Source organism: Lepisosteus platostomus, chromosome 26, assembly GCF_059453375.1.
Source record: "Lepisosteus platostomus isolate fLepPlt1 chromosome 26, fLepPlt1.hap1, whole genome shotgun sequence".
Classification (NCBI taxonomy): Eukaryota; Metazoa; Chordata; class Actinopteri; order Semionotiformes; family Lepisosteidae; genus Lepisosteus; species Lepisosteus platostomus.
Genome location: NC_142636.1, coordinates 15,320,879 through 15,348,636, shown reverse-complemented (window position 1 = coordinate 15,348,636; position 27,758 = coordinate 15,320,879). Strand labels below are relative to the sequence as shown.

General features: G+C 53.5%; 1 protein-coding gene across 2 annotated transcripts; it reads left to right on the top strand.

The window, feature by feature from the left end:
* kirrel2 (kirre like nephrin family adhesion molecule 2) lies at nucleotides 1-27,758 on the top strand. Of its 2 annotated transcripts, none has more exons than XM_088621227.1 (15): nucleotides 1-665; nucleotides 18,847-18,999; nucleotides 19,427-19,576; nucleotides 21,229-21,386; nucleotides 21,529-21,679; nucleotides 22,468-22,573; nucleotides 22,927-23,075; nucleotides 23,391-23,518; nucleotides 23,862-23,988; nucleotides 24,516-24,616; nucleotides 24,919-25,117; nucleotides 25,701-25,808; nucleotides 26,192-26,301; nucleotides 26,627-26,713; nucleotides 27,302-27,758. In XM_088621227.1, exons 1-15 carry the CDS (start codon nucleotides 620-622, stop codon nucleotides 27,746-27,748), a joined length of 2,220 nt encoding a protein of 739 aa, XP_088477353.1. In that variant the 5' UTR covers nucleotides 1-619; the 3' UTR covers nucleotides 27,749-27,758. The 2 variants fall into 2 exon arrangements, with proteins under 2 accessions (XP_088477353.1, XP_088477354.1); XM_088621228.1 differs by having other exon boundaries at nucleotides 9-665; nucleotides 18,850-18,999.

The window sequence follows — 27,758 nt, the reverse complement described above, 5'->3', positions numbered from 1 at the left end:
CCCCGACACCGTGTTTAAAGTCTGACCGGCCAATCGGTGTCCGCAGGGCGGGAGGAGCGCCGAGCCGCCCCCCTCACCTCCGGGCTGCATCGGGAATGCGAAAGTTGGGAAAGTGGGAAGGACTTTCTCCCTTTTTTTTTGTCCCGGCGGAAAAGTCGCCTCCCTCCCTGATTTGTGTTCAGTCCTGATGTGTCTAAATCCGAGAACTGCTCGGCACATGATTGTCAGTGTGGATTAGCGGCGCGCAGGCTGCAGACGGGGAGAGAGGGAGACGGGAGCCACACGCACAGATTAACGCTGAGGCAGAGCGGAGCAGCGCGGTTCCACAGGGGCAGTGACGGGACGCGGGAAGAGCGGAGATCAGCCGGCTGAGGAACCTACAGCAAGAAAAGTTAAAGACGATTCCTCCGGGCGAAGCCGAATTCATCAACAGGGGAGCAGATAAAGTACCGGGAAGAACACAAGGCATCGTCGAGGCAGCGCGATCCCGACGGGGGAGAATTGGATCTGAGCGAGCAGATCCGGGGTCAGAGCCTCAGCGGCCACCCGAGCTCTCGCGCGGCCGGAGCCGGTGCCTCGAGCCGAGGAGACGTCCCCCGGACCGGGCGCGCGCCGGACGATGTCACCCCTCTGGGTCATCCTCGCCCTGTGCCTCGCGGGAGCAGGTAAGCGGCGTGGGGTCTCCGAGCCGGACCGGCGACCGGCGCGAAAATAGGAACAAAATGCGGCCGATGGCGGCGCTTCGCCTCTCCAGCTCTGTGCTACAGGGGCGCTCGCTGCGACAAAGCCCCGGTCCGCCGACACCGGCACCGGCACCGGCACCGCGCGTTCTGGCGCTGCTCTCTCTCCGCCAGCCTGCTATCAGTGTTATTTACAGACCCCGAAGTTAGCCGTCGAGCACGCGTCGCTCCTGCGGAGTCCCTGGCGGACGAGCCTGCTGGACGTGTGGTACTCGTGCCACTGCGCCAAAAACACTGAAACGAGAACCGGGAGTCCGGTCTGAGCGGGCTGGGGTGAGAGAAGGGGTCACATACTGTCGCCCACTATCAACTTTATTTTACATATTGCGGGGGGGGGCGGGGCAGGAGGATAGTGACTGTCGCTTTCCTACTCCGGCTTGAGGCGGGTGACCAGCCCAGCGGAGAGATACCGGCTGTCACGGGTCAGGACCGGTCCCCGCAGGGCTACTGGGGAGAGCAACAGGCCCTCACCCCCACACACGCACACGGGTCTGGGACTGGTCGGGGCTGCGCGCTGCTGGGGGGCCGGAAGGCGGGTTGTGGGGGTGACAGTCCGGTCCGGGCGCGTGGAGCGAGGAGTGAGTGGGAGTGAGCGTGGGGGGGGGGGGTAGCGGGAGGGAAATATCCGCAGTGAACCAGGATAAGAAGCCGCCCGCGAGTGTCAGGGGCCGGCTGTACGTGCGACTGCCTGCTTCCTCTGAAGGGCTTTCTGTAGGGGGGGTCGCTCGCCACGCTTGATCACGGTGTAAGGACGTGCAGTTTTCACAGACCCCCCCCACACACACACACACACTGACACACGGCAGCGCAGCGGTGCAGAGTTTTCAATTATTCATTTTACATTTCCACCCAGCGCCCCCTGAAACACACCTTGTGCCCTTTCTCGTGTGCAGAAATAGCTCTGCTGGGTCCGCCGCCCCCCGTCCGCGTCTCTGCTGGGTCCCTGCAGCCCTCAAAGAGCGGGGGCTCTCCCTGCGTCTCTACCCGAGCGCACAGCGCCCTGGGGTAAATTGAAAAATGCACTTACTCGCACACCGACTCCTCGGCTTAAAAGTCTTTCTCTAAAGATTTCAGCGTTTCCTGCGCCCGCAGAGCTTCTAAAAGCACTCCTAGACCTATAATAATAATAATAATAACACAAGCTCGCAGAGGAAGAGAAATGGAAGGGAGCTCCGCTGCTCCAAGCGCTGCGCGCGCGAGTGGGCCCCCGTGCTCCAGGTGAGACCCGCACGCGGACAGGCGGCCCAGCGTGCCTTGCAGAGGGAGCGCGCATACACGGGTACCTGTCGAGGCCGACGAGCTGTATGGTGGTTCAGGTGTGTAGCTGCGTCAGCATGCGTAGGCAGCAAAGTAACAAGTAATACTGTAGGTGTATCCCCTGCTGAAAAAAAAGGAGAAAGAAAACACAACGTTTTGGTCTTGTCTTTCTCACACCTGAAGAAGGCTCCACGGCCGAAACGTTGTGTTTTTTCTCTTTTTTTTTAGCTATATAGTGGTCAGATCCGCATATTTTTATACAAAGAGGACATGCAAATCAGCTTGTTTTGTGTGTGTGTGTGGGGGGTTATTGGCAACTTCATTTACAGTCTGTTAATCTAGTAGTTTTACACGTGAATTACTCGACGCCCGAGCAACACAATTCACTGACCCCAACAGCACTCCATCACAAAGACAATGAAAACACAGAATACACGGGTTCTCCAGCCGCGCTCTCCGGGCGGTGACCTCAGGGTCAGTGTGAGAGTGACCGGCTCTGCTCAAGCCGAGGGCTGGACGTGCGTGTGTGCAGGTGGGAGCGCAATAGCCCCCTGTGCCCTGTCCAGCACGCACACTGTCCCGATCCGGTCCCCTGCCCTCCCAGCGCCACAGCGAGCGGGTCTGGACCGGCGCCTGGGCGGGCGGCGGGAGCGCAGCGCTGCAGTGATTCACCTCCGTGTGGAAGCCGACCTGCACACGCGGAGCCCCGGAGGGCTGGGCTTGCGCGTGTATTTGTTTTGAGGGTGGGCGCCCCCCTTCCAGAGAAAACGTGCTGAGACCCCCGCTTTTCTGGGTACTATTTTCCGAATCGGTCGATTGTGCGGGTAAGAGGTGTCATTAAGGGCGCGCAGTTATTTCCCATTCTCCGTCAAGAGTGTCTGACTTTCCTCCCGTACTGTAGCTCTCCTCTTCCTCCCCGCAGTGTCTCCCCTGGTGGGCGGGTATGTGATGCACTTGGTATCCAGCGGTTTGTCAGGCGGGGGCTAATCTCGGGCTCCCTGTTAAATCAGATTCACCGAGTCTAGGAACCCGGCCGATCTGCGTCCGTGACGTCACGCAGATGACGTCTGGGGCTCGAGATTTCAAAAGCCGTCTGTGCCCAATCTCGCTCATCTTTGCCTGGTGCAGTACATCGTGTAAGGGGAGATCAGCATTAGACAATCATCTCATTTTATAACATCTGAACCTGAAGTGAAATTATGCCTTAAAGCAAATCAATCTTGTATTCATTCATCTTCTGCATGTCTCTTTTAATGCCTAATCAGGTCATCGATCTTGATAAGCGATTCCCTTTTAATGTAACTCTAGCAACTTTCGATATGGTAATTTAATTGGCCGTTATTTTGTATGCACTTTACCACTTGTAATATCTGTTGACAATATTTCTCCTACGATATGTCTTGAGACGGCGTTGGCCTGTGTCTTGTGTGTTGCTGGGGGTGTCCTGTCCTGTCTAGTCCTTCAGCGGCCACAGGACTGTGGCCCGGGAGGCGGGTCCTTGCCTGATAGACAGGCGGCTGGTGTTTTGGAAGAGATTCGGAAGGTGACTCTTGCCACCCCCTGCAGTTCGGACCCGGCGGCGTGGCTCCGGTCCCGGGACCAGACGGGCCCAGGAGGTCCGCGGGCGCTCCGGTGGTCGGTGTTTCTCTGCTGTCGGACAAACGGGCCGTGACGACTCTAATACACGTGTTCCGCGTTTCGCCAGCTGGGGTTCACACTGGCAGCGCGATCGAGGATACAATAAGCGTCCCAGGACGCGCCACCGCTGCAGCATTCGGACCCGGCTTTGTGTTAACAAGACCAGGCGGTGTGTGTTTGAACGCATCCCCGTGTTAAATCTAACACCTCCTTTGACGAGCGGGGCGGTTTCACAGCGCTGCAGTCCGGCTCCCAGGGCTGGAAAAACAGCTACCGCAGCTCGCTGGTCTGTTAGTTAATGTATTGCTTAATTCCGATCTAAATATAGATGGACAGCTTTGTGCACATGCAGTGGCAGTATGTTTGCGAACGATGCATAGACAAACTCATGAGCAGGCACACGGCAGGGGAGAGAGAAAACAGAGGCAGGAGCAGCAACAGTGCGCAGGCACACCGAGAGGCATCAGTACCGCAGCAGATGCTGCTGCCGTCGTGCCAGCCTCTCGCCCGGGTACTCTGGGGCCGGGGCGGGCAGAGAGGCTTTCGGATGCGCTCGGCGGCTTCGCCTTCGGTGCCGAACGTGTTCGCCTCCCCGCGGACTGCGAGGCTGGCAGGCGCGGCCCCGGGCCCTCGGGGCTCAGTTCCTCCTCGGCTCCAGCCGCCGTCAGTGGTGGAGTCTCGGCGGGCGCAGTTCAAAGGCAGAGCCGGGAGATCACATCGCGCTGCTGCAGCGAGAGAGACGGAGAGATTGAAATACCCCCAGCGACCTGAAAACCTCCGCAGCCTCCCTTTTTCAAGACTTCTCTTTTATTTAAAGACCGCAATACATTTGTTTTATTTTTGTTTTAGCTGGCCAGGGCTCATCCATTAAAATCCATTTATATATATATAATGTAGTAATAAACTACCAGCAGGAGTACACGATAAAACATTTGTTTCTGTTTTTATTTCCGTCTTTGCTCAAATGCACTTGTACTTAGAACGAATCCGTTTGATTGCTACAAGAGGAGTCAGGCTGCTGACTGCTCTCGGCATCAGAAATATTTTATGACGGACCGTCTGAAGCCGGTTCATTTTTACTGCCCTGCATTTTTCATAAACCTGGGCTCTGAATTTATGGATGAAGAGAGATTAAGAGCTCATCCAGATGCCCAGTTCTGGAACTTCCAATAAACTTGAGCCCGTGTCGAACCGGACCTGACAGGAACCGTGAGCGACGCTCTTGATCGATACCGCGAGTTCTCATTTCTGTTACGAACGTCTGCGGACTCGTGTCTGACCCGAGTCCTGGCCCTGTCTCGCTTACACGGGGGAGAGATGCCTTTAAGGTCTGAAAGCATGAAAAGCCTACGAGTACAGCGGCTTCACTGCTACAATTGATCCGCCGTTTCAATCGATAGATCTTTTCTCAGGGTCGGTCTTCGGGAGAATCGATGACTTGAACTGCAGGAGCCTGTTGGAATTATTTTCGGGAGAGCTCGGGGGCCCTGCGTGTCAGCCACAGGAGGAGGTGGTCCCTCTTCTATCATGAGAAACAGGGTGCCCTGGGATGTCGGTATAGTACAGTACAGCAGTGCTTCTGACATGAGTGCAAATCTTCCCAACAAACTGGGCATCCGTTCGTCATGAAGTCACTGTGGGACTTCTGGAACTGTGGAGCACAAGGGGCTTTCCGTAGCCACAGTGCTTGCTCTGTGACACTTGTGTTTTTTTCTAATTTTGTGCAATCCCCCATTTAACCCCATTTAGCCCCCGTTAGTGTTGAGCTCCAGGTGAAGCTCCTCACTCAAGAGTACAACAGCTGTGGCCCCACAGGTCTGCAGTCCAAGGCCACTAACTGGGGGCCTAGAGACTGGCTGATCTGCACAGATAGTTCAGGGCCTTTTATGCCTCCATATGTTTCCAGTGATCTTTCAACAACCCTCAGAAGGTTTCAGAATGACAAGGTTAATCGCCACTAAGCATGGTCACATTTGTTTTCGCTGGTGCAAAGGCCTCTCAAGCACAGGACCACAGGACCCCTGTCCTTCAGAGAGCTCTCGTACCTTCCGGAGAGAGGGGGGTGGGGAGGGGGCTGACACAAAGGGCTACTGTGTAGTCTTTTCCATTGTGTTCTCAGCAAACACGGCCAACAATAACAAGATTTCTTCGTGCTTGTTTCACCCCCCTCCCCTCACACACCACAATCCCGACTGTCTGAACAAGACAAGAGGAGGACACAGGGGTCAGGGGGAGGGGCGAGGCAGAGACAATAGGTTAAATTCTCCCTAATCAGGCTTCCTGCTCAGGAAAACTGGAGATAAAGATATCTGCTGTTGTGTTCTGCACCTTCTTATCCACTGTGAGCAACTCCAACAGGCCCCGCCCCCCAGTCCCCCAAAATGCTTCATGGTGCTCTTTGATGGGCTAGACGCATCCTGCATCCTGTACGCACTGACAAGCAAGCAAGTAAGGGGCTCTATCCGGATACACACACACAGATGGGTGGGTGTGACATTTCTTCAGCAGAGGAACAAGTAAAGGTTTATTCCTTTTCAATGTTTCGGCTGTGGAGCCTTCTTCGGGTGTGACTCAACTCGGGAATCACTGTTACCAATCAGAGCTTTGGCATTAGTAAAGTGTAAAGTGGAATCCAAGATAGGATGCAATAGGCTGAGCATACCAATTTACTGTGTTGTGGTCCTGCAGTGCTGTCAGTGAGAGCTGTGTCTCTCCTCCAGTGGATGGAGACTCTGGTGTGATCCTGCAGTGCTGTTAGTGAGAGCTGTGTCTCTCCTCCAGTGGATGGAGGCTCTGCTGTGGTCCTGCAGTGCTGTCAATGAGAGCTGTGTCTCTCCTCCAGTGGATGGAGACTACTGTGGTCCTGCAGTGCCGTCAGCGAGAGCTGTGTCTCTCCCCCAGGGGATGGAGACTCAGTTGTGAAAACACTTGAGTGATTGAGATTTCTTTCCCGTTATTAAAGAAAAACAATTGATTGCTTTTGGGTATTTTTCTTACTTAATTCTTTGCACTCTAGGACCTGTCCCTCATTTGTTAAAGCCCTCAACCCGTGACCTTGCACTAGCGATCATGCCATCCACAGGGCTGTGCTGGACAGCAGTTCAGATTGAGCTTCTTTCTCCTCCCTCTCCCAGGATTTTGAGTCTATGTCAGCAAAGTCAGTCATCCTTGACACAACTTGTCAGGCCAGAGTCATCAGAGACCATTCTCAAGCCTGCCGGCGAAGGTCTTTAAGCCGTCTGTATTAATTATACATGCAGAGTCATATATCAGCTCTTCATGTGCACCAGTAGCCAATGGCGAATGTTAGAGCTCTGTGCTGGAGTTAACCTGGAATCGCCTGTAGAGGCTGAAGACTTGCTGCCCCACTCATTCGGCGAGTTAAAATTAGCCTCCTTTCTCTTCCAGGCGCAGTGCCCTTTTTGTAGCGATTAGTCAAAGCAGAGCTGTCTAATTAATAACGCCTCATCTCTCAGGACATGTCAGTTACTAGCTCAAGATGCAAAAGAAAACTGCAGTCAGGGACATGGGAGCTGCTTCACTGCTTAAAGGGGTAGTTTGGGTGGTTTACTGTGTTGTGCTGAGTCTCCCACTCTGGGGGTACTGTCTCTGATCTCACTGGGCTTTACTGCACTGTACTGTGTTATTAACCTGATCTCACTGCGATATTCTGCACTATACTGTGCTTTTACCCTGATCTCACTGGGCTTTACTGCACTATATTGTGTTTTACCCTGATCTCACTGTGATTTTCTGCACTGTACTGTGATTTTACCCTGATCTCGCTGGGCTTTACTGCACTGCACTGTGCTTTTACCCTGATCTCACTGGGCTTTACTGCACTGCACTGTGTTATTAACCTGATCTCACTGTGATATTCTGCACTATACTGTGCTTTTACCCTGATCTCACTGGGCTTTACTGCACTGTATTGTGTTTTTACCCTGATCTCACTGTGATTTTCTTCACTGTACTGTGCTTTTACCCTGATCTTGCTGGGCTTTACTGCGCTGCACTGTGCTTTTACCCTGATCTCACTGGGCTTTACTGCACTGCACTGTGCTTTTACCCTGATCTCACTGTGATTTTCTGTACTGTTCTGTGCTTTTACCCTGATCTCACTGGGCTTTAGTGCTCTGTACTGTGCTTTTACCCTGATCTCACTTGGCTTTACTGCGCTGCACTGTGCTTTTACCCTGATCTCACTTGGCTTTACTGCGCTTGACTGTGCTTTTACCCTGATCTCACTGGGCTTTACTGCACTGTGCTCTTATCATGGTAGTCCACAGTACACTTGTGTAAAAACCGGTTGGGATATGGGCTCCAAAAACCCAGACACGTCCAGATGAAACACCAACGCCGAAAACATTCACCAAACATCCATATCCTTTTCTCCCCTGTTCTTCTTGCAAGACCTGAGACCGTGACTCCTGTCGCTGCAGGGCACAGCCCTGGTGGGCGTGGTCTTACTTTCAGGGGTCTGCAAGGAGTGAGAGAACAGCAGCCGGCATCCCTGTGAAAAACCAAGCCTTGGAAGGGGAAACCCCCGGGGAGTCTTTCTACAGAGGAGAGGCGGACGAGATCCCAGACCTTGTGAAGGCCAAGCTCCTCCCTCCCTGCTGCAATGCAGCAGTGACCCGGAGGCGCGTTACGGCGAGAGTAGCAGGGGTGGGCTGTCTGCAAAGGTCAACAGGATTTGTTTTCAGGAGCAAGACTGCAAAGGTAATGGAAACCCCTGCCCCACTGTGGGAGGCACCGCCTCCCTCCGCCCTGAAGAGCAGGTCGCCGTGAAAACAAAGGATGAAAGTGTCGGGAGTCACAGCGTGATAAATAGCAGCTCACTGTGAAGCCGGAGGGCTGCTCCTGCTCTCCGAGCGCAAACAACACCGCCGTCCTGTCCCAGGTGACGAGCTCACGCCCTCTCACAGGGCCTGCGGATTGATCGCGGAATCTCCAGGAACAACGCGGGACTCGATACCTCCACAACTCCCGTGTGGAGCCCCAGCCGAAGGGATTAGATTCAGGAGCGCCCTTGTGGGAAAGTTTCACCCGTGGCTCTGGTGCTCAGTGCTGCAGTGCTCAATGGCGATTGTCATAGTTCGTTATGTTGGGGGTACTGTTACCATGGCAATAATATAGTAATCCGCCACCCTCATGAACCATAACACTGTTGTGCTAGTACATGTAGTTATGTCTTTGAAGAATAAAGTGGTTTATTACCCGACGCCTGAGATCCACAACAGTGTATTCGATTATTATCAGGGGACACCTGGACGTGTCTGGGTGGAATTAACCTTCACCTGCTTCCTCTCGCTGTCCCTGACTTCGCTAGCCCAGCAGTGGGCTGGCACAGGCGATGGCGGTCGCTCGGGCGCCTGAAACTCCCAGCTGTGCTGTGGTCCTTGTCTCCGGGCAGGCAAATATTTCCCCAGCGATGAGCTCGGGAGGGCAAGGAGTTTGGGCTCTGTCTGCGCCTCCTGGGCCAGGGCAGGGCCACAGCGAGCCCCTGTGATAGACGATAGGGCTGTGATCACGCACACAGGCCTGGGGCCTCTCACTCAGAGAGGGGGGAGTCTGCAGTCTCACAAAGCGCAGCAGGTTTCGGCTGTGAGAAACGCACGGGTTGCTCTCGTGTTACAGCTCCATTTCGGTGTTTTTGTTTTAAAGAATGTCCATGTCATGCGACACCTGCGCGTTATCCAGAGGATGCTTTTAACACAAGGCAGCCTACAGCGGGGGAGGGCCTGAACACAGCGGTTCTCATCCTATCCCCCTGGCCGTCTTTGGGGTGAAAGATTTAGCAAGCCGGTGCGGAAGAGGGGTGCGGTTTTCCAGCATGATGTTTGTTGCACCCTGGGGAGACACAGGCAGGGCCTTCTGGTCTCCCCCGGGTGAGCACTGGGCTTTCCAGGGGCGTCGAGTAAGGGAAATCACGGTGTGGCTCCGGTCTAGAGCAGCAACGCTCAGCAGAATTACAGCATTACAGTACAAAAACATTTACCATAGTAAAATCATAGTATTCTCATAGTCTGATATAGTTGATATCTTGATATCCGGCCATAGTCAAGAGGCTCACTGTCAGAGTGCATCCTGGGTTCTGTAGCATTAACTGGACAAGAGGGCGCATGAAAGTATAAAACCTTTTGCAATAACGAAATATTCAAGATGCCATTTTATCCAGACCACGCTGTGTTTCCAGTAGTGCCTGCAGATCATCTTCCCTGTGAGGAACAGGTGCTGTTCAGCTTGTGCAGTCTGCTCTGCTGAAGGCGTGCGGTGCACTCGGGGCCGGCTGGTCCCCCTACAGGAGGAGTGTGAGGCTGAGGGTGGCTGCAGCGAGGCGAGAGTTGAGTGATTTGAACTCGACACTCTCACACCTCTACCCTGGCTAATAAGCACACACATCCCCCAGATCCCAAGCCTAACTCCAATCCAATAAGGCCAGCGGCTGTGCTCATTGTCTCGCGGAGTGTTTACCTAGATCCAGAGCTTCTCCACTCCATCATCTGGGAGCTTAGTGCCAGGGAGGTCACTCCTGGGTCCGCCCGGAAAGCCGCAGAGAGAGAAGGGATTTGAAGGCTGGCAGAGCCCCAGTTCCCTCCCCCCACTTTCCATCCAAACTTAATTTCCTTCCCTTTCTTCTGGATTTTAATCCCTCTGTCTGATTGTTCTAAGCCTCTCGACTGGGCCTATGGGAATGTTTTTTGCAAGGAGTCCCGTTTTAATTAAGATTTAAGAAGCATCCCAATAGGCGAGACTCAGGGGCTCAGACGAGCAGGATGAGCTGAAAGAGAAGGCAGAGAGAAAGGAGGGGAGGCAGATGGGGTGCAGACTGTGTGCAGGAGCACAATTCACATATTCCTCACAGTGAGATCAGGGTAACACCACAGTACAGTGCAATAAAGCCCAGTGAGATCAGAGTGAAAACACGGTATAGTGTAGTAAAGCACAGTGAGATCAGGGTGAAAGCACGGTAAAGCACCTTGAGATGGTGTTAAAACTGCAGTCAAGTGCAGTGACATCATGGTAAAACGCAGTTTACGCAGGGAGAGCGCGACTGGAACCAAATCTGTTGCAGAGTAAAGCTTGCAGAATTCTGCGCACGTCTGCCCTGGTTCAGTGCCGCACAGGGACTCCAGGCTGGGGTATCCAGCTCGTGACAGGCGGGCAGTACAGGCTCGCTGCCCCCCTGTCGGCAGGTCGGAGTGGAGGTGTGGGGGGTGGGGGTGGGGCTCCTCCTCCCCTGCCTTCACCCCCGACACACAATAGACTGTTTAAGTGACTCGGGCCACAAGTCGCAGCCGGCCGGCCGGGGTGTTAATGAGCAGGCAGGGTCAGGCCAGCGTCCCTCCCCGCTCTTTCAGAGCGAAGCACAGGCTTACAAGCACCATATGTCTGGGGTCCCCGAGTCAAGGGGGTACTCAGCCGGAAAGAGAGAGGGGTACACAATGGAACCATTCAAAGCCACTGAAGTCTGCAGAAATCCAGAGAGTGGGGAGGCACCCTTGCCGGCTCAACCCGCGCCGCTCGGGAGCGCAGGGGAGGCCGCCCGCCGGACTCGGGACGGGTTTGCTCGGCCTGATTTTCGCCGAACTCACTACGGGGCTGGTTTGCGTGGGCTGGCACTGGCTCTGAGGTCTTGGGTTCGATTGTGGGTCTGGGGCGCCTGTCTGTGGGGAGTCTGCGTGGGCCTGGGGCCAGCAGTGACGCCCTGCTCCTCAGATGTGTGCTGTGGGCAGGTGTTTCCCATGGTGCTCTGGAATCTGCAGGGCCATGCTTCATCTCTGCCTCCCCGCTGGGACAGCCAGCCATGCTCCCTGTGGACCCCCCATGCTCGTATGTGGAAACGAGAGAAATAAGAAACCAGTATATTGACTTCAGTTACATGTGGCGATATCTTGTTCCACACTCCCGAAACCCTTGATGTAAAAACATACCTCCTGTGCTTGGTTTTAAAAGCTCTTCCCAGTAGAAAAAATATTCAGTTCCTCCAGCCTGTCAGTGAAGAACATTTCCTTAAGCCACAAAATGTATCTGATCTTCTCTGGAGTCCAGAGCAGCCATTTATTTTCTATAACACGGAGACCAAACTTTTACACAGTGTTCTAAATGAGGCCTCTCTAGCGTGTGAGCCAGCTGTCCTTGGTTAAAACTATCCCACATTTGTGGTTGTTTCCCCACTTTGATTAAAACACGTAACCCGGGTGTCAACGGTTTTCGTAAGCAGCCTCTTTCAGCTCAGTGTTTGCCTTTCTGTGCTTGTAGGTTTTTTTATTATTTTGACTACCTGCATGTACAAACCCTGTGCTTTTCTTTCGAAAACCTTCAATTAAAGCTCTGCTTTTGAAAGACAAAATGGAAGAGCCTTGCTCGCGCTAGACCACCGTGACCAACACAGGAAACCTCTTCTAATAGTTAATTGACTTATCGAACTCATTTAAAAAACCTTTCTTCTTTTTAACACTTTAACACATTCCAGGAATTCCCCGTCACATTTCCAACCCCCCCGTCCTCCTAGTTTTCTTTCTCTTCCGCAGAGCTGGCTTAATTATTAATTGATTAATGAGCTCACTCATTAATCATTTAGCGGTTAATCACGAGGGGAAGGGGGGCTGTTTGCAGAGGAAGTGGCCGATGTGTGAAAAGCTGGGAGAGAAATAATAATAATAAAAACCCTGACTTCACATTTCCTTCTAATTATGTTTCGGCGTTAATCACCGCGAAGGCAAGGAGTTTCAGGAACTGGGCATTGTTCTGCCTCTGTTCTTACTTGAACACCCCCATCTTCTTTGCGCCACAGAGCAGGATCTATTAGAGCCGTCAGGTACACTTTTTGTCTTCTTCTCAAACCACTTAGTCATCAGGAATTTAAAGAGATTTTAAAATCCCGACCGAAATCTGATTAACCGAATAAAGTTTGGTGTTAATTAAAACTTCTTCCATTAATTTTTCTTGATTTAAAAAAAAAGAGAACAGTTGTTCTCATTTGAATATCAATGGACTGAAGCTATTTTGGGAGGGGCATGCAGCTATACCTGTTGTCATCAGTCTGTGATATTTACGTAATTTACGTCGCTTTACGGGAGAGGGTTTAATAATTTAATCGTCACAACGGAAAATGGGTCTGACGTTAAAAGTTTTTTTTTTCAAATTAAAGGGAAAAAATCTTACTAAGACACATCCGCAGTAAAGATCGCCGAAACGCAACTTTAAAGTAAATGGATTGAAAGGGAGATAAACTATTAATCCTCTTCCTGGACTTGATGTATGTTGATAGTCGTTACCAGGGCGTGTTGTATACACTAATTTATACTTTCGCAAACATATGAACCCCTCTGGTCCACTCACAAGCTGGCGGTCGCACCCCACGACAAACACTATAAAATACTCTTATTAATAACGCCTTTGCTCCCAGAGCTTAATTTAAGAAAGGACCGACATTCCTAGCTCAAATGCTTCTGTAGTCTTAATCCGCCCCGGTTGGTTAAAACCTAAATAATTCCAGCTGCTTCTAGAGTGTTGTGAGAATTTGAAAAGAAGTGGGTCTTCTGCCTGTAAACGGTGCCACGGGTTATTAATATATAGCGCCTTTCATCCCAAACGACCGCACTGCGCTTTTACATACAGAAGGAAATTTCTCCAGCGAGGCGATAGACGAGGCAGGCACTCCATTAAAAAAAAGATAAGGCATTTACAGCGTTACTATCCTCGATAAAGAGTGGAAAAAAATAATTGAAAAACGGGCAGCTTCCCTATGGCACGGAGCCAGGCGGTACTCTGTGGGGGGAGAGTCAATTAGCAAGCGTAGGCCGCAGAATCCCCAGCCTCGATTAATTGACACCCCTGGGCGTTGAGCTAGTGTCCCAGCGGAACGGAACAAGCGAAAGAATCCCCCTTTGTTTTCTTTCGTTTCCTGCAAGAGCGAGTGACTTTTTTGTGTTATTTTTTGTTCCGTTTTCGTTTGTTTTTTTTCCCCCACGTATTGAAAGAGCAATTGCAATTAATTATTCCTTTATTCGTTATAATTTTTTGTCATCTTTTTTTTTAGGACTGTACCCGGGGGACCGGGCTTCGCATACGATTATTACGATGATGATTACTTACTCGCACAACTTCAGAACAAGAAACTGTCACAGGGAAGGAGGGAGGGGGCTGCGGGTGTCTTAGCATCGTGCCCTTTACCGCTGCCTCCCTCTGCCTCTCCCCGTTTCAGTAATGGCACGGAGAGTTAATGATTTAAACCTTTTCTTAAAAGCGTGGTAAATCGCCATGAAGGCCCAGCCGAGCAAAATAAAAACAAACTGGCAAGCAGAGCAGCCGTCTCTCGTACGTATCGGGAAAGCACCTGGGGCGAGAGAGAGCGAAACACCGCGGTTTGGTCAACAGACATCTTGTCAACAAGCTGACGGGCGCCGCGCAGGGTAAAAGTGGTTTGGGGGTTTCAGAGTCTGCCCTGCGGCTGGCTCGGATCTTTCTGCGCGGGGGGGTGACAGTCAGAGGAGAGTCGGAGCTGAAACAAGACTTCGAGGAGTTTTCTTCAGCTGGAAAACTTCTCGGAGCCCCCCTAGGGAAGACGCAAACCATCCCCAGCACGCACTGCGCGGCCGTGAGCGCTCAGATGCGGGTGAGTCGCAGCAGAATAGCAATTAGAGAGAGCAGAGCGACTGCAAAACGCGGAGCATTGACGAGGAGTGAGGCGATCCGCAGCACAAAGGTATTCAAACTCCACAAGCACGGCAACTAAGGCTTCCTTCTTCATTCAACATGAGCTTGAGAGCTTGAGAGCCACCAGTGTATAACTGAGAGCGAGTTTGTGTTCTGAAGCCTCTTCTTTCATTCCTCATTTCAATTCACTGACACTGGCAGTGAAGTCTATTGACAGTCCCCAGGCTCGAGGATTCTTTATGAAGACAAATGTGCTTTTGTGGGTTTTCTCTTTCCCCCTCCTCTTCAGCACACGTTAGACTTCGCAGGCGATCCCTGTTAGCGTCATTCCTCTTTCTGGGAAGCAGGAGTCACTCGGTCAGCTGACGCTTGCTCTCGATCGTGAGACGGCTCGTGGGGTCCCCAGGGACGTGGCAGGGACGCGGTGTTCCTGCAGTCAGTGCCCCTGCAGGAGTGGGTGGTGAGACAGGAGCAGGAGCCGGGCGAAGACTGGGCAGACTGGGCCTTCTCCTGGTTTCTGATCTGCCGCGAGGGCTGACTGAGAGTATGTGAGTGTCTGCTGGGGTCTCACGGTGGCACACGGGTCAGCATTGTCGCCTCACAACCCTGGAGTTGACAGAGACATGCTGGCAGGCTTAAAGGCTCATGGTGTGTCTGTGTGTGTCCTGTGATGGACTGGTGTCCTGTCCAGGGTGTGTGAGTGTCTGTGTGTGTCCTGTGATGGACTGGTGTCCTGTCCAGGGTGTGTGTGTCTGTGTGTGCCCTGTGATGGACTGGTGTCCTGTCCAGGGTGTGTGAGTGTCTGTGTGTGTCCTGTGATGGACTGGTGTCCTGTCCAGGGTATGTGAGTGTGTGTCCTGTGATGGACTGGTGTCCTGTCCAGGGTGTCCCCTGCCTTGGGCCTGTTGCTAGCTGGGATAGACTCCAGCTCCTCTACTTCCTCTACAGGAAGAGAGTTCCTGTGTGTCCTCCAGCTGTGAGCTGGGAACTGTGTTGACCATAGCTCCGGTGTCTTTGATCGGTGAGGATGGAGAAAGGCAATCGGCACAACCGGAGGATCCCAGGTGACCCGCGTAGCCCGTCCCAGAGTCCCCACACTCGTCACGCCCGGCCCCTGTCAGCTCAAGCCAGCCGTTCGCCCTTCGAGGGCGTTCGGAACGCCGCCGCCCGGATCCGGGTCAGGGCCCAGGCATTCTTCACTGTGCTTCCCTACGGATGTGGGGCTCTTTTTTGCTCATCTCCCTTGGCTCTCCTATGACTCGACGGCTACGGCGAAGAGTGACTGAAACACCTTGTGTTCTTTATCCGACTCGCCCGTGATGGATCAGCCGCTCCAGAGCCGTGTCCCGAGGAGAGCTCTCCGGCTCCTGGGACAGCAGCAGGGCGCAGTTTAACACCTCTCTGAAGGACAGGAGGCATTGATTTTGAGATTTTCCGGCTCAGTGCAGGCCAATGTGACAGTTACAATGAGGGAGGAGGGGGTGTTGGAGTGCTGATGGCAGTTGTGAGTCTTTGTGTGTGTGAGGGGGGGGCTCAGAGGGGGGTTAGTGAGAGAGGTGGGGGGTAAGGCAGGGAGGGCGCCCCTTCTCATTGAAGGCCTCTGTCAGAGACAGCTCACACAATAAGGACTGAAGATGTGAAGAGGGTGGTGGAGAGGATTATAAGGGGGAAACAGCTCTTAAAAAGCTGTTAGGCAGCAATTTATTAAGAGGCAGAAAAGCAGGAGAGGGGAGCGGGTCAGAAGGAATGTTGCAGAAGGAGAGGGCGTGAATAACTCCTCTCCCGGCTGTCACTGCCCCGGCGTGAGGGAGCCGGTCCGGGTCGCCGACGGTCGTTCTTGTTTTTCTCGGGCGGAGCGGACACACGCGGCGGCGGGACCGGGGGGACGGGCGGACCGCAGCGATCCCAGAGCGGAGCCCGGCTCGGCAGAACGAGCGCTGGTTCTGCTGGCCCGTCCTGTGTTCAGTAGCTCAGTGTTACAGTTCTGGACTGCAGTGTGTTCAGCAGCTCGGTGTTCAGCTCCATGGGCTCTTGCGTCTATCACACACAGCTGGTGCTCCCGTTTCCAGGCGCTGCAGAAACACCCGTATTAATGCCACGATACAGATGGCGAAGCCATAGAAGCTGTGGAATACACCATGTCCGCAGTCCGCGCCGCCCGCCCTGCTCTTCCCTCTGCGTGGGGACACGGCGTGTCCGAGTCACCCGCGCGCGCGCGAGACGAGTCCCCGCACATTTCCTGGCCTATTTTCGCGTCTACAGCGGCGTGAGATGATATTCTATGTCAAAATCCGGATTAAAGCGCATTGACCGAGCATGTTTTAACCTTGCTGATTAGAGGGTAAAAAAATACAAACCTACAGGTCGTACTATTTCTGGCGTTGACATTGCTGCTGGAATCGTCCCAACACACACAAAAAACCGCTAAAATTGAACAAGGATCTGAAAATAATTCTAATAAGCCCATTTTTCTTCTCTGAAATGCTCAGCGACTGAGAAAAACGGTTTAAACGTTAAAGACGGGGCTGACAAGTCGCTTACGACTGTCAACATCCATTAGTTACGGATATTTCCTGGATTCGGAATATTAAAGGTTTTTTTACAGATTACATTTTTAAAATTCACATAATTAAGCCGCTAAAGCACCGTCAAATAATTGGCTAATTCGGCAAAAAAGGACTTAAAAGGAATTTTATATGAGTCATTAGCGTAGTTACGGTTTTGTGTGCGTTCAGCATTTCCAATAAGAATCCAAGTGCAAAGAATTAGGTTTTTTTTTTCATTCCGAGACGTTATTTTTACTCAAGCGAGCACGTCTTGGCAAGACAAGACACGCGAAAGAAAGAACCGAAAAAAAACAACAAAAGAATTAACAGCAGAAAAATAAGATGTGTCTCTATCGCACGCGGGAGCGGATGGCGGGCCCCAGTAAAAGATGAAGAAAGAAAACAGGAGTTTGTTTTTAATAGAAGATTGTTACCGCTCCCTTTCCGAGAAGGGAAAGAAATCGGTTTTCTGGATTTAGGGGGACAATGGGGCGCAGCGTCTCCCCCGATTTCCCGGCTCTTAAGGACGGGCACGCGGTCGTGTCTCGGGAAGAGGGTTCGGCTCTGAGCGGGGTCCCCCTCGCGCTGGGGGGGTATCGCGCTCGAGCCGGGGGGGGGGTATTGACTCGGGCTGTGCGTGTCCCGCGCTCAGATGAAGTGTATAATTGACTGCTGACAAAGGCATCGCAGAGCCGGCTTGTTCCCTTTCAATAGAGCACCTTCAAAAAGAGGAGAGAGGGTAAATCCTGCCCCCCCCGTCTCTCTCTGGGGAAAAGGCGGCTATTGAAAAGCTATTAAACACGCATTTAACAGGGCTGGATTGGAAATGAAGAGGCTTATTTAAAGAGAGAGACGGGGGCACAATAGCGGGGTTCTGGACGCCGTATGTCTCCCTTCTTTCAGCGGCTGTTACAGGGGGAGGCCCCAGCACGCTGTGTTTAAGCACCCCCCTCCCTCTTTGGGGAATAGTTTGAAGGGGTTTTAGTGCCGCCTCAACGGGCCTCCCTTTATCACACGGTCGGCCACCGTTTTCTCTCAGCTTTTTTAAACGCACAAAACAAGAAAAACGAGGGCAAGTCCCCCCCCCCCCCGATCACTTCTTAAAACCCACTTTCTCTTCTCCTCTCCGCCCGCTGCGCTCCAAGTCCGCCGAAGCGCGTCACAGCCCTCCGCGAGCAGGAGACCCTCACTGCGGTGTCGCTGCTCGTGAACTGCAGCTCCGCCTCGACAGCATCAGTTTTCCTTCTTCCAGCGCGATGGCAGGCTTATCTTATGGGTTAATTATGCATTCCAGACCTTTACTGACTTAATATTGCTTTCACCCTGGTCTCACTGGGCTTTACTGCGCTATTCTGCGCATTAATCCTGATCTCACTGCGCTGTACTGCGCTGTACTGTGTTTTTACCCTGATCTCACTCCGCACTGATGTGCTGTCTGGATGAGAGCATCCAGTCGTGGTTACAGAGGAAAGTCTCTGTAAAACAAACGAGACAAACGGACGAATGAGGCGGATGTGCTGACGGCCTCACCACCCAGCCGCCCGATAATTACAGCACCACAAGCGCCGCTAATTACAGTCTGGTTAATAATCCCGGGGCTCCTCTCTCCAGCAGCGCAGTGCTGCAGCGCTCTCGGTGCGGACAGCGGCTTGCCTGCTGTCGCCAGCGATGGCGGTAATAAGGATGAGGAGGGTCGGCTCTTTGTCGCCCCTTCCTTGCGGTGTGTGTGGGCGCCTGTGTCCGGTCCGCGCTCGGAGACCCCCCCTGCGCTTTCGGAGTAAAGACGCAGACGTCCTGCAGTCTCCTCTCTTCCAGAGGGAAACTGGTTCCAATCCACTTGTAAATGTTCCTGGATGTATCAGACGATCTCCTGGCGCATGATCACGCCTGGTCTTTGTTGAGGGTCTGAGCAGTGGGCACAGCAGAGGGCAGAGAACCAGTCTCTTCACTGTCTCACCTTCCTCACATCCTTTCTCTCTCCTCCTCCTCCTCTGTCCCAGCAGGCAGGGCGGCCTACTTCTCCCAGGAGCCCAAGGACCAGGTGGTGGTGTCGGGCCAGTCGGTCACTCTGCCCTGCGTGATCGTGGGGTACCGCGGGATGGTGCAGTGGACCAAGGACGGGCTGGCGCTGGGCGGGGAGAGAGACCTGCCAGGTGAGGTCACTGTCCGGCCGTGAGGAGCGGAGGGCTGCACCAGGACACTGCGAGCCAGAGAAACAAGTTGTGTTGGCAGGTGGCAGAGGGGTGCAGTGATCACCATTGCTGTTTCTCAGTACTGGGCTCAGTTCCTGTCTGTGTGGAGTTTGCATGTTCTCCTCTCATTTGCATGTGTTTCCTCTGGGCGCTCCGGTTTGTTCCCATGGACCAAAGACATGCTGGTGGCTTAGCTGGCTTCTGGGAAAATCGGTCCTTGTGTGTGTGTCCTGTGATGGACTTTCCTGTCCAGGGTGCATCATGCCTTGTGCCCAGTGCTTTCTGGGATAGGCTCCGGGCCGCCAGTAAGTGGTTATTGAAAGGATGTGATAATGTTGTCTTGTTCTGTGCTGGCTTGACGGCTGTCTGCTTCGCGTCTCCCCTGCAGGCTGGGAGCGGTACTCCATCATGGGCGACGCCTCGACAGGGGAACACAGCCTCTTCATCGACTCGGCCGAGCTGGGGGACGACGCTGTGTATGAGTGCCAGGCCACACAGGCGGCACTGCGCTCCCACCGCGCCAAGCTCACCGTGCTGGGTAAGGCCCAGCGCCCGTTTTTAACCCCAGTCCAGGCAGGACTACAGACTAAAGAGACTCAGTTCCTCCAGCCTGTCAGTGTGGGACTCTCCCTTCAGACTGAAGAGACTCAGTTCCTCCAGCCTGTCAGTGTGGGACACTCCCTTCCGACTGAAGAGACTTAGTTCCTCCAGCCTTTCAGTGTGGGACACTCCCTTCAGCTCCAGAAATTATCCAGTTGCTCTTCTCTGGACTTGATTCCAGAGCAGACAAACAAGATTTTCACTGACTTACCCAGAACCACTTAAATGAAATGAACATGTCCCTGGGTTGTTGGGCTGTCAAATTCAGTTTATGGAGGGTCTCTCCATACAGCCTGCTGAGCATTCAATTTTAATTGGGCTTCATTATTTAGTTAATAGGACTCTGTGGGAAGATTTTGGAAACGGCTCTTAGATCTAACGCATCTCTATAATGAGCTGTGAAAGACCTTGAATTCTTTTTGAAAATGTAAGTCGTGCATCCATGGCGTCTGTTTAAACAGGCTGTGGAATATTAAGAGAGACAGAAAGTATCTCTTTAGCTCAAGAGCTGGCAGGTATGTTCAGGTACAAGCCTGACAGCCGCTGATAGCACTGCGCTAACTCCAGGGAAAAAAAGCCCAGCTCGTCTCCGTTGGGCTTGATTGATCGAAAAACGCCGAGAAGACGGTTGATCTCTGCAAAATGTTCCAAAATGTGATTCTGAGTCTTCAGGGTTATCACTGGGGCGCAGTCGCAAACTGACTAGCATGAACATTGAAAAGTCAGGATCCTGCGCAGTTAGCACATTTTCCAGTGAGTCACGAAATCTGTCAGCGGCGCGGCCCCTTTCTGAATTAACGCAGAACGACCTGCATCGCGTCCGACACAGCCTCTGGCTGGGGCGCCGCGGCAGAGCGAACGTGGAGCGGCAGTGCCATCTAGTGGCCGCACGGAGTATTGCAAAATCCTTCTTATTGCTGGAGGACGTTAGATGACTTAATAGGTTCCACTTCAATTTGGGAAGTTATTTCCTGTAGCTATTGTTTCTCATGTTTAGGTACGTCTCCTAATGTAATGATAAAAAACTTTGTTATATCATAAAACTATATACCCCTGTTCCTCTCAGTACTACATCAGTTCCTGCACTGACTGGCTGTTGGAACTGAACCCTTTTAGTCTTAAACAGAGAAGTCTGTGAAGGGACCTGGTGCCAGTATTCAACATCCCCGACGACACTGGCAACATCAGCCCGGCAGACTTCTTCAGAATGAACAGTAAACCAGGAGCCAGAGGTCACAAGCAGAACAGGCACTTCTATCTGATTGTTGAAGTCGGTACCCTGGCTTCTTCCCCGAGCTGGCTGGAGGAGATCCTGGGATCAGTCAGCTCCTAACGATGTCAGATGGGCTCAGTGGGTCAGACCAAAGGCCAACCGGCTGGGTTATGGGGTTACGGAAAGTGTGTGACGCTGTTCCTCCTGCCAGCAGGGGTGCAGTCTATGACTTTGTGATAGTAATAATCCCGCCTGCCAGCACTAGGTGGCAGTGTGGTGCATCGCGAGGGTGAGGTGGACAAACCGGGTTCCCACATTGATTGCTGCTTCGCGGGGCAGTTCCTCATATTTTGGCCGGCGGTTGTGTGTTGTTCCAGTGCCCCCGGGGGACCCCGTGGTGGAGGGCGGCCCGGTGGTGAAGCTCAAGGCCCACGCGCCCCACAACCTCACCTGCCGGGCCGCGGGCGCCAAGCCCGCCGCCGAGATCGCCTGGTACCGGGACGGGGAGCTGCAGGAGTCCGCCGTCTACTCCAAGGTAAGGCCTCCCGCCAAGCCTACAGCGCCCCAACATCGGAGAACCGAGAAGGCTGTTACCCAGAACTCCCTCCGGCTGGCGTGGCACCGTGTCGGGGGCTCCAGGGGGCGCTGTGCACTTCTCATTCTCACCCTCTATCCAGAGTGTCATGGAGGATGGGAAGAGGGAGACGGCTGTGAGCATGCTCCTGGTCACCCCGGAAGACAAGGACACCGGTCGCACCTTCACCTGTCGCGTCACGAACCCGGCCGCGCCTGCTGGGAAGCAAATCTCTGTGGCCCTCAACGTGCAGCGTGAGTCCAGCACACTGAACAGCCCAGTCACAGGGCTCTGGACTCGTCTAGTCCCTGTGGAGTCCAGGATACTGACACACAGCCCAGTCACAGGGCTCTGGACTCGTCTAGTCCCTGTGGAGTCCAGCACTCTGACACAGCCCTGTCACAGGGCTCTGGACTCGTCTAGTCCCTGTGGAGTCCAGCACACTGACACAGCCCAGTCACAGGCTCTAGACTCTTCTAGTCCCTGTGGAGTCCAGCACACTGACACACAGCCCAGTCACAGGCTCTAGACTCTTCTAGTCCCTGTGGAGTCCAGCACACTGATACAGCCCAGTCACAGGCTCTAGACTCTTCTAGTCCCTGTGGAGTCCAGCACACTGACACACAGCCCAGTCACAGGCTCTAGACTCTTCTAGTCCCTGTGGAGTCCAGCACACTGACACAGCCCAGTCACAGGGCTCTGGACTCGTCTAGTCCCTGTGGAGTCCAGCACACTGACACAGCCCAGTCACAGGCTCTAGACTCTTCTAGTCCCTGTGGAGTCCAGCACACTGACACAGCCCAGTCACAGGCTCTAGACTCTTCTAGTCCCTGTGGAGTCCAGCACACTGATACAGCCCAGTCACAGGACTCTTGACTCTTCTAGTCCCTGTGGAGTCCAGCACACTGACACAGCCCAGTCACAGGCTCTAGACTCTTCTAGTCCCTGTGGAGTCCAGCACACTGACACACAGCCCAGTCACAGGCTCTAGACTCTTCTAGGCGTATACAGTAAATATGTCTGTTTGTTCTTATGTTTACAGACCCCCCGTCTGTCACCCTGTCTGTACAGCCGCAGACGGTCATGGAGGGATCAAAAGTCCTTTTCCTCTGTTCTGCTTCTGCCAATCCAGAAATCACGGGATACAGGTCTGTACATCTCCTCCACGATACCAGTACACCCGATACCCCCCTCCCCAAGCCCATACTGTACAATAACTGCATCCGGGTCCCTGTCTCCCTCTCTCCTGGAATGCACCAGTTAGGAGAGTTTCAGATCTCTATAATATGTATAGAAAAAATCTTAAAAGCATGTGGAAATAACTCTTTAACCAAGAGTGCAGTGATGAAGACAGGGGTGCAGTGATGAAGACCTGTAGTGATGAAGACAGGGGTGCAGTGCTGGCAGGGGTGACGCCTGGGGTGAGTGTGAGGTGTCATGTCTCCCCCTGGGCAGTGCCCTGTTGCCCATCGCTCGCTGATCGTGTCCGGCTCTCTCCCAGGTGGGCGAAAGGCGGGGTCCCGATTTCAGAGGCCAATGGGGACAGCCTGGAGGTGACTGTGGACCACACCTACTTCACCGACCCTGTGTCCTGCGAGGTGTCCAACTCTGTGGGCAGCACCAATGTCAGCACGCTAGTGGACGTGCAGTGTAAGTTCCTGGCCGACCCCGAAGGCCCCGTATCAATGATTTCGATCAAGTTCACATAAGCACCCCCAAACCCTGCTGTGATCACTCACAGTCTCTGTGGGAGGTCAAGGGTTAAATGTGTGCTGGTCACCAGCATGGCCATCATCACACTGGCTTGGGTGGTGACTCTGAGTGGGCATTATGCCAGAGTTCAATTGCGTTATTGATTACATATTGTCTGTTTTTAGCCCACGCATACGTCTCGCCAGTAGACTGTATTGATCAGGTGTAGGCTGTGCAGATCACGCCATGTTGATCCCGTGTCCGTGTCTGCAGTTGGCCCCAGGCTGCTGTCCGAGCCCAGACCGCTGGTGGTGGACATCGGGATGGACGCGGCCTTCACCTGCTCCTGGACGGGAAACCCGCCCCTCACCCTGGCCTGGACCAAAGTGGGCTCCAGCGTGGTGAGTCAGGGCAGCGAGGTCAGCTCTGCGTCTGGCCTGCTTGACAGGGGTGTTGTAGCGGGGAATCCCTCACTGTCGGGGGTTCGGGTTTGGATTTAGGGGTGAGATAAGGGTTAGAGGTTAGGGTCAAGGGTCAACAGTTAGAGAATAGGGGATAGGGTTCAGGTGTAAGATTAAAGTTTAGAGGTGTGGGGTTAGGTTACAGGTTAAAGGGTTAGGATGAGGGATAGAGTTCAGGGTTTGGTTTAGGGTTAATGGGTTGGAATAGGGGATAGGGGTCAGAGGTTATGGTCAGGGTTATCGTAAATTCACCATGTGCTATCGACCCCCTGCTGTCCCCCAGGTCCTCAGCAATGGCAACACTCTGCAGCTGAAGGCCGTCACCCAGGAGGACGCTGGCACCTACTCCTGCAAGGCCATCGTGCCACGCATCGGCGTCGCCGAGAAGGAGGTCACGCTCACCGTCAACGGTCAGAACCCCCTGCGTCCGTCCTCCCTTCCCTTCGGCCCCTCTTTGGCTCTTGTTTGTCTGGGATTTGCTTCTTTCTCACAAGACGCTATAGGGAGGAGGCCCGTCAAGCTAGTTTCATACCCAGTAGCTAATTGATCCATGGATCTCTTACAGTTATTAATTGAAAGAAGGGTATCAGTTTCAACAACATGGACAGCTTGTTCCACACTCCCACCACCCTTTGTGTACAGAAGCACCTCTTGTTCTCAGATTTAAATGTGCTTCCCCGTAGTTTCCATTTTTATCCTCTGGTTTGTGTTTTGAGTGTCCATGTTGACAAAGCACACTGGGATGTATAGACGATTGACTTTGAGGATTTTGAACACTTGTATCATGTCCCCTCGTAGTTTTCTCTGTTCAAGACTGAAAAGGTTCAGTTCCTTCAGCCTGTCAGTGGAGGAGCATTGTAATAATATCGGTAAAGTCGTTATCTTCATCATTATTTCTGCCTGCCTGACAATGTGCCTCCCCCCTCTGTCACCCCAGGCCCGCCCATCATCACCGCCGACGCCACGCAGCACGCAGCCAAGAACACCAAGGGCAAGCTGGAGTGCCTGGTGGGCAGCAGCCCTCCCCCTGACAAGATTGTAAGTGGGTGTGGCACGGTAGTAAGTGAGCGTGCTGTGAAAGTGGGCGTGGTTGAATAGCAAGTGGGAGTGGTGAGATTACTAGTAAGGGGGCGTGGTCAGATTGTAAGGGGGCGTGGTGAGATGGTAGACATGTGTGCTGTGAAAGTGGGCGTGGTGAGCTAGTAAGGGGGCGTGGTTGAATAGCAAGTGAGCCTGATCTGGGAAATGAGTTAAAGCAGAACCAGCAGCTCGAGGAGCCTGTGCCTTTCATGTCACACTCACGAGGTGTTATGGACAAGCTCTTCCCTCTCTCTCTCTAGGTCTGGTCTTTCGGGGAGACCACCCTGGCCTCCGGCACGTCGGGGCGCTTCTCGGTCACCACGGTGACGACGGACCGCGGCACGCTCTCCTCGCTGGTGATCGCCGAGACGCTGCCCGAGGACTTCGCCCTACGCTACAACTGCACCGCCTGGAACCGGTTCGGCACGGGCACCGTGTTGGTCACCCTCAAGGAGCAAGGTGGGGGGCAGCAGGGCGCTCTCCCAGCTCAGGGGGGGCCTTGAGTGTTGCTGGAGGGTAGAGGGTGTTTGCTCATGATTATCTCAATAACGAGATCAGCTCTTCATGGACATAATAGGACCCAGTTCTCAGTCCTTCCCAGTTACAAGCTTCTGCCATGTTTTCAGGTATTGATGCTGTAAGGAGACCTAAGAAGCCTGGTTAGGAGGAGCAGCAGTGATGGTTGAATAATGGTTATTTCTAAACTGGAGAATAAATTAACATAGTTGCTTACTGTCTGTAGCAGAACATTCTCTTAGGTCAGCGAGTACCAGGCACCTGAGCCCATAACAACTCACAGGAATACTCACTTTCAGGTTCATGAGGCCTTGTTGCAGAGTTTTCATAGGTCTTCTACACAAAGGAATCTTGAGAAGCGCTTTTCTTTCTTCACGAGTGCTAGAGGCCCCTTGGCGGCCTCTGGTGGCGGGCCACTGATACTACAGCCCCTTCACACACCAGCCTGCCTCCTCACCGTTTAGGAAAGCGCTCACCCGGGTGTAACCCAGGGGACCTGACAGCTCTGCTCTCTCTCTGTTGGCAGAAGCGCTCCCCCTGGTGATCATCGTGGGCGCTGCAGTCGGGGGCGGCTGCGTGCTCCTCATCTTCCTCATCACTGTGGTCTCCCTGTGCTGCAGGAATTCTGGGAAAGGTGAGGTCAAAGATCACCGCCGAGCACAGCAATAATGTACCTAATTAGACCTTCTCAGCTGTTTTTCTGTTTCCTAAGGCAGATGAGAACTTCAGGCTACTTAAAAGTTTCTGTACGTAAAGTGTCGCTAAGTAAGTGAAACAATACAAACTGGTCTTATTAGAAAATTCTTAGTTAATAGTTAGTCTGAGTGGTAAATTTAAAAACCCACCAGTCACAAGAACCAGGACTGGGGTGTCCTGACGTAAACATGGGGTGATGAAGATCTTTAATCCCCGAAAGCAAAGGAAGTTTTTCTCCAGATCCACTCTCCTTTGTTAGTTTCCCGATCTCACAGTCTCTCACTCAACCTCCTCTTCTTCTATTTCTACCCCCCACCCCAGGCAAGAAAAGTGCCCGTTTGTCCAAGAGTGACATTAGGGTTCAGATCGTGCACAGCGACCACAATGCCACGCGAGCCAACGAGGACGAAGAGGACGTCAAAGAGCCAATGGTACGTCTCCGTTTCCTGATTGGCGGGGCCAATGAGACTCGTTCTGCAGCAGAGACGTTCTGCTCGGGTTCCACCAGCGCCAGGACTTCTCTATGTGAACCAGCACAGGCTTCTCCCCCTGTTGTGACACCTTCCAGTTGCTTTCCTGCATGTTCGCAGCATTTAGTGCCAGAAGCTCACAGATGGTAAAATCCGGAACGGATTTCTGGATCGAACTGCAGCGTACATCTGCAATTTGGTAGAGAGGGTGTATCTTAGACTTCTAAAATGAAAAAAAAAACACACAGCTTTGTAAAACTGGGGCACCCTTCCCTTGGTTTTCCAGGCTCCTAACAGTGAGTCTCCCGGGACGTCCCGCACGGAGCACAGCGATCTCCTGGAAGAGGAAGAGGACGAGCGCTCGGATATCAAGGTACGGGGTTCTGTCCTGAGTCGCTGGAGACGGTCCTGAGGTACTCCAGCTCCGGGTTTTCTCTGCCTGTCTGTGGGCCGTGCCGGTGCAGGCTATGCTGTAGGCCACAAACTTCCTCAGATTTACACCAGGAAGGCTCTGCCCGTCGCGGACATTCAGCCTATTTCCCAGAGGTCAGATCTCTGAAACTGAGTATAGCGCCCCTCGACAACATGATCATTCGTGCTACCTGGGCTGAGTCCTGTGCAGTGTCTGGCTGCAGTGTGTGTCCTGGAGAGCACCAGGATCCTGAAGACAGTGCACACACACCGACAGTGAAATGGGTGACAAAATAGATGCCAGTGAAACACTTGTTCTCCAACCGCAAAAGAAAGACGTTAAGGTTTAAAACAATTTAAGAAAGTCAATTTTCTCATTAGAAAGGTGTCTCTCAGGGCGAAGTTCAGCTGTTTCTGTGTTATATGCACAGGTGCAACGAGGGGGCCAGCAGAGCAGGAGGTGTTTTGGGGGGCTGTACTACCGGCCGCCCTCCTCCTCTTCCTCGCCCCCGGCCTCACCCCGCCCCCCCGTTTCTCTGTTTCCCCACAGGACCCGACCAACGGCTACTACAACGTGCGCACGCACGAGGACCGCCACCTGCGCAGCGGCTTCTCCGAGTACATGCCCGCCGCGCGCCCGGTCTACACGCCCTCACAGCTGCCCTCGCCCAGCCCCCTGTACGGCCAGCCGCGCGTCTACGACTACAGCTCCCGCTACGGCACGGCCAGCGGGGGGCGCCCCAGCTACGAGCCGCCGCCGCCGCCGCCGCCGGAGCGCGCCTACGCCCCCGAGGCCCTGTACCCGGGCTCGGCCTACCTCCCGGCCACCTACGGGCGCGCCTTCACCAGCTACGTCAAGCCCTCGGCCTACGAGAAGGTGGAGGCCTACGAGCACTCGGACCAGGCCAGCAAGGCGTCCAGCTCCTCGCGCTTCTCCTACGCCTCCTCGCACGAGTACGGGCGGCCGCTGCACCAGCGCATGCAGACGCACGTGTGACCCTCAGGCA

What these genes read in the sequence shown, in the direction of transcription:
- kirrel2 (XM_088621227.1), top strand. Translation starts at nt 620, where the DNA reads ATGTCACCCCTCTGGGTCATCCTCGCCCTGTGCCTCGCGGGAGCAG. An exon ending in CCAGAAATCACGGGATACAG is followed by an intron (nt 22,574 to 22,926) that starts GTCTGTACATCT and finishes GCTCTCTCCCAG; the next exon opens with GTGGGCGAAAGGCGGGGTCC. An exon ending in AGGACGTCAAAGAGCCAATG is followed by an intron (nt 26,302 to 26,626) that starts GTACGTCTCCGT and finishes TTGGTTTTCCAG; the next exon opens with GCTCCTAACAGTGAGTCTCC.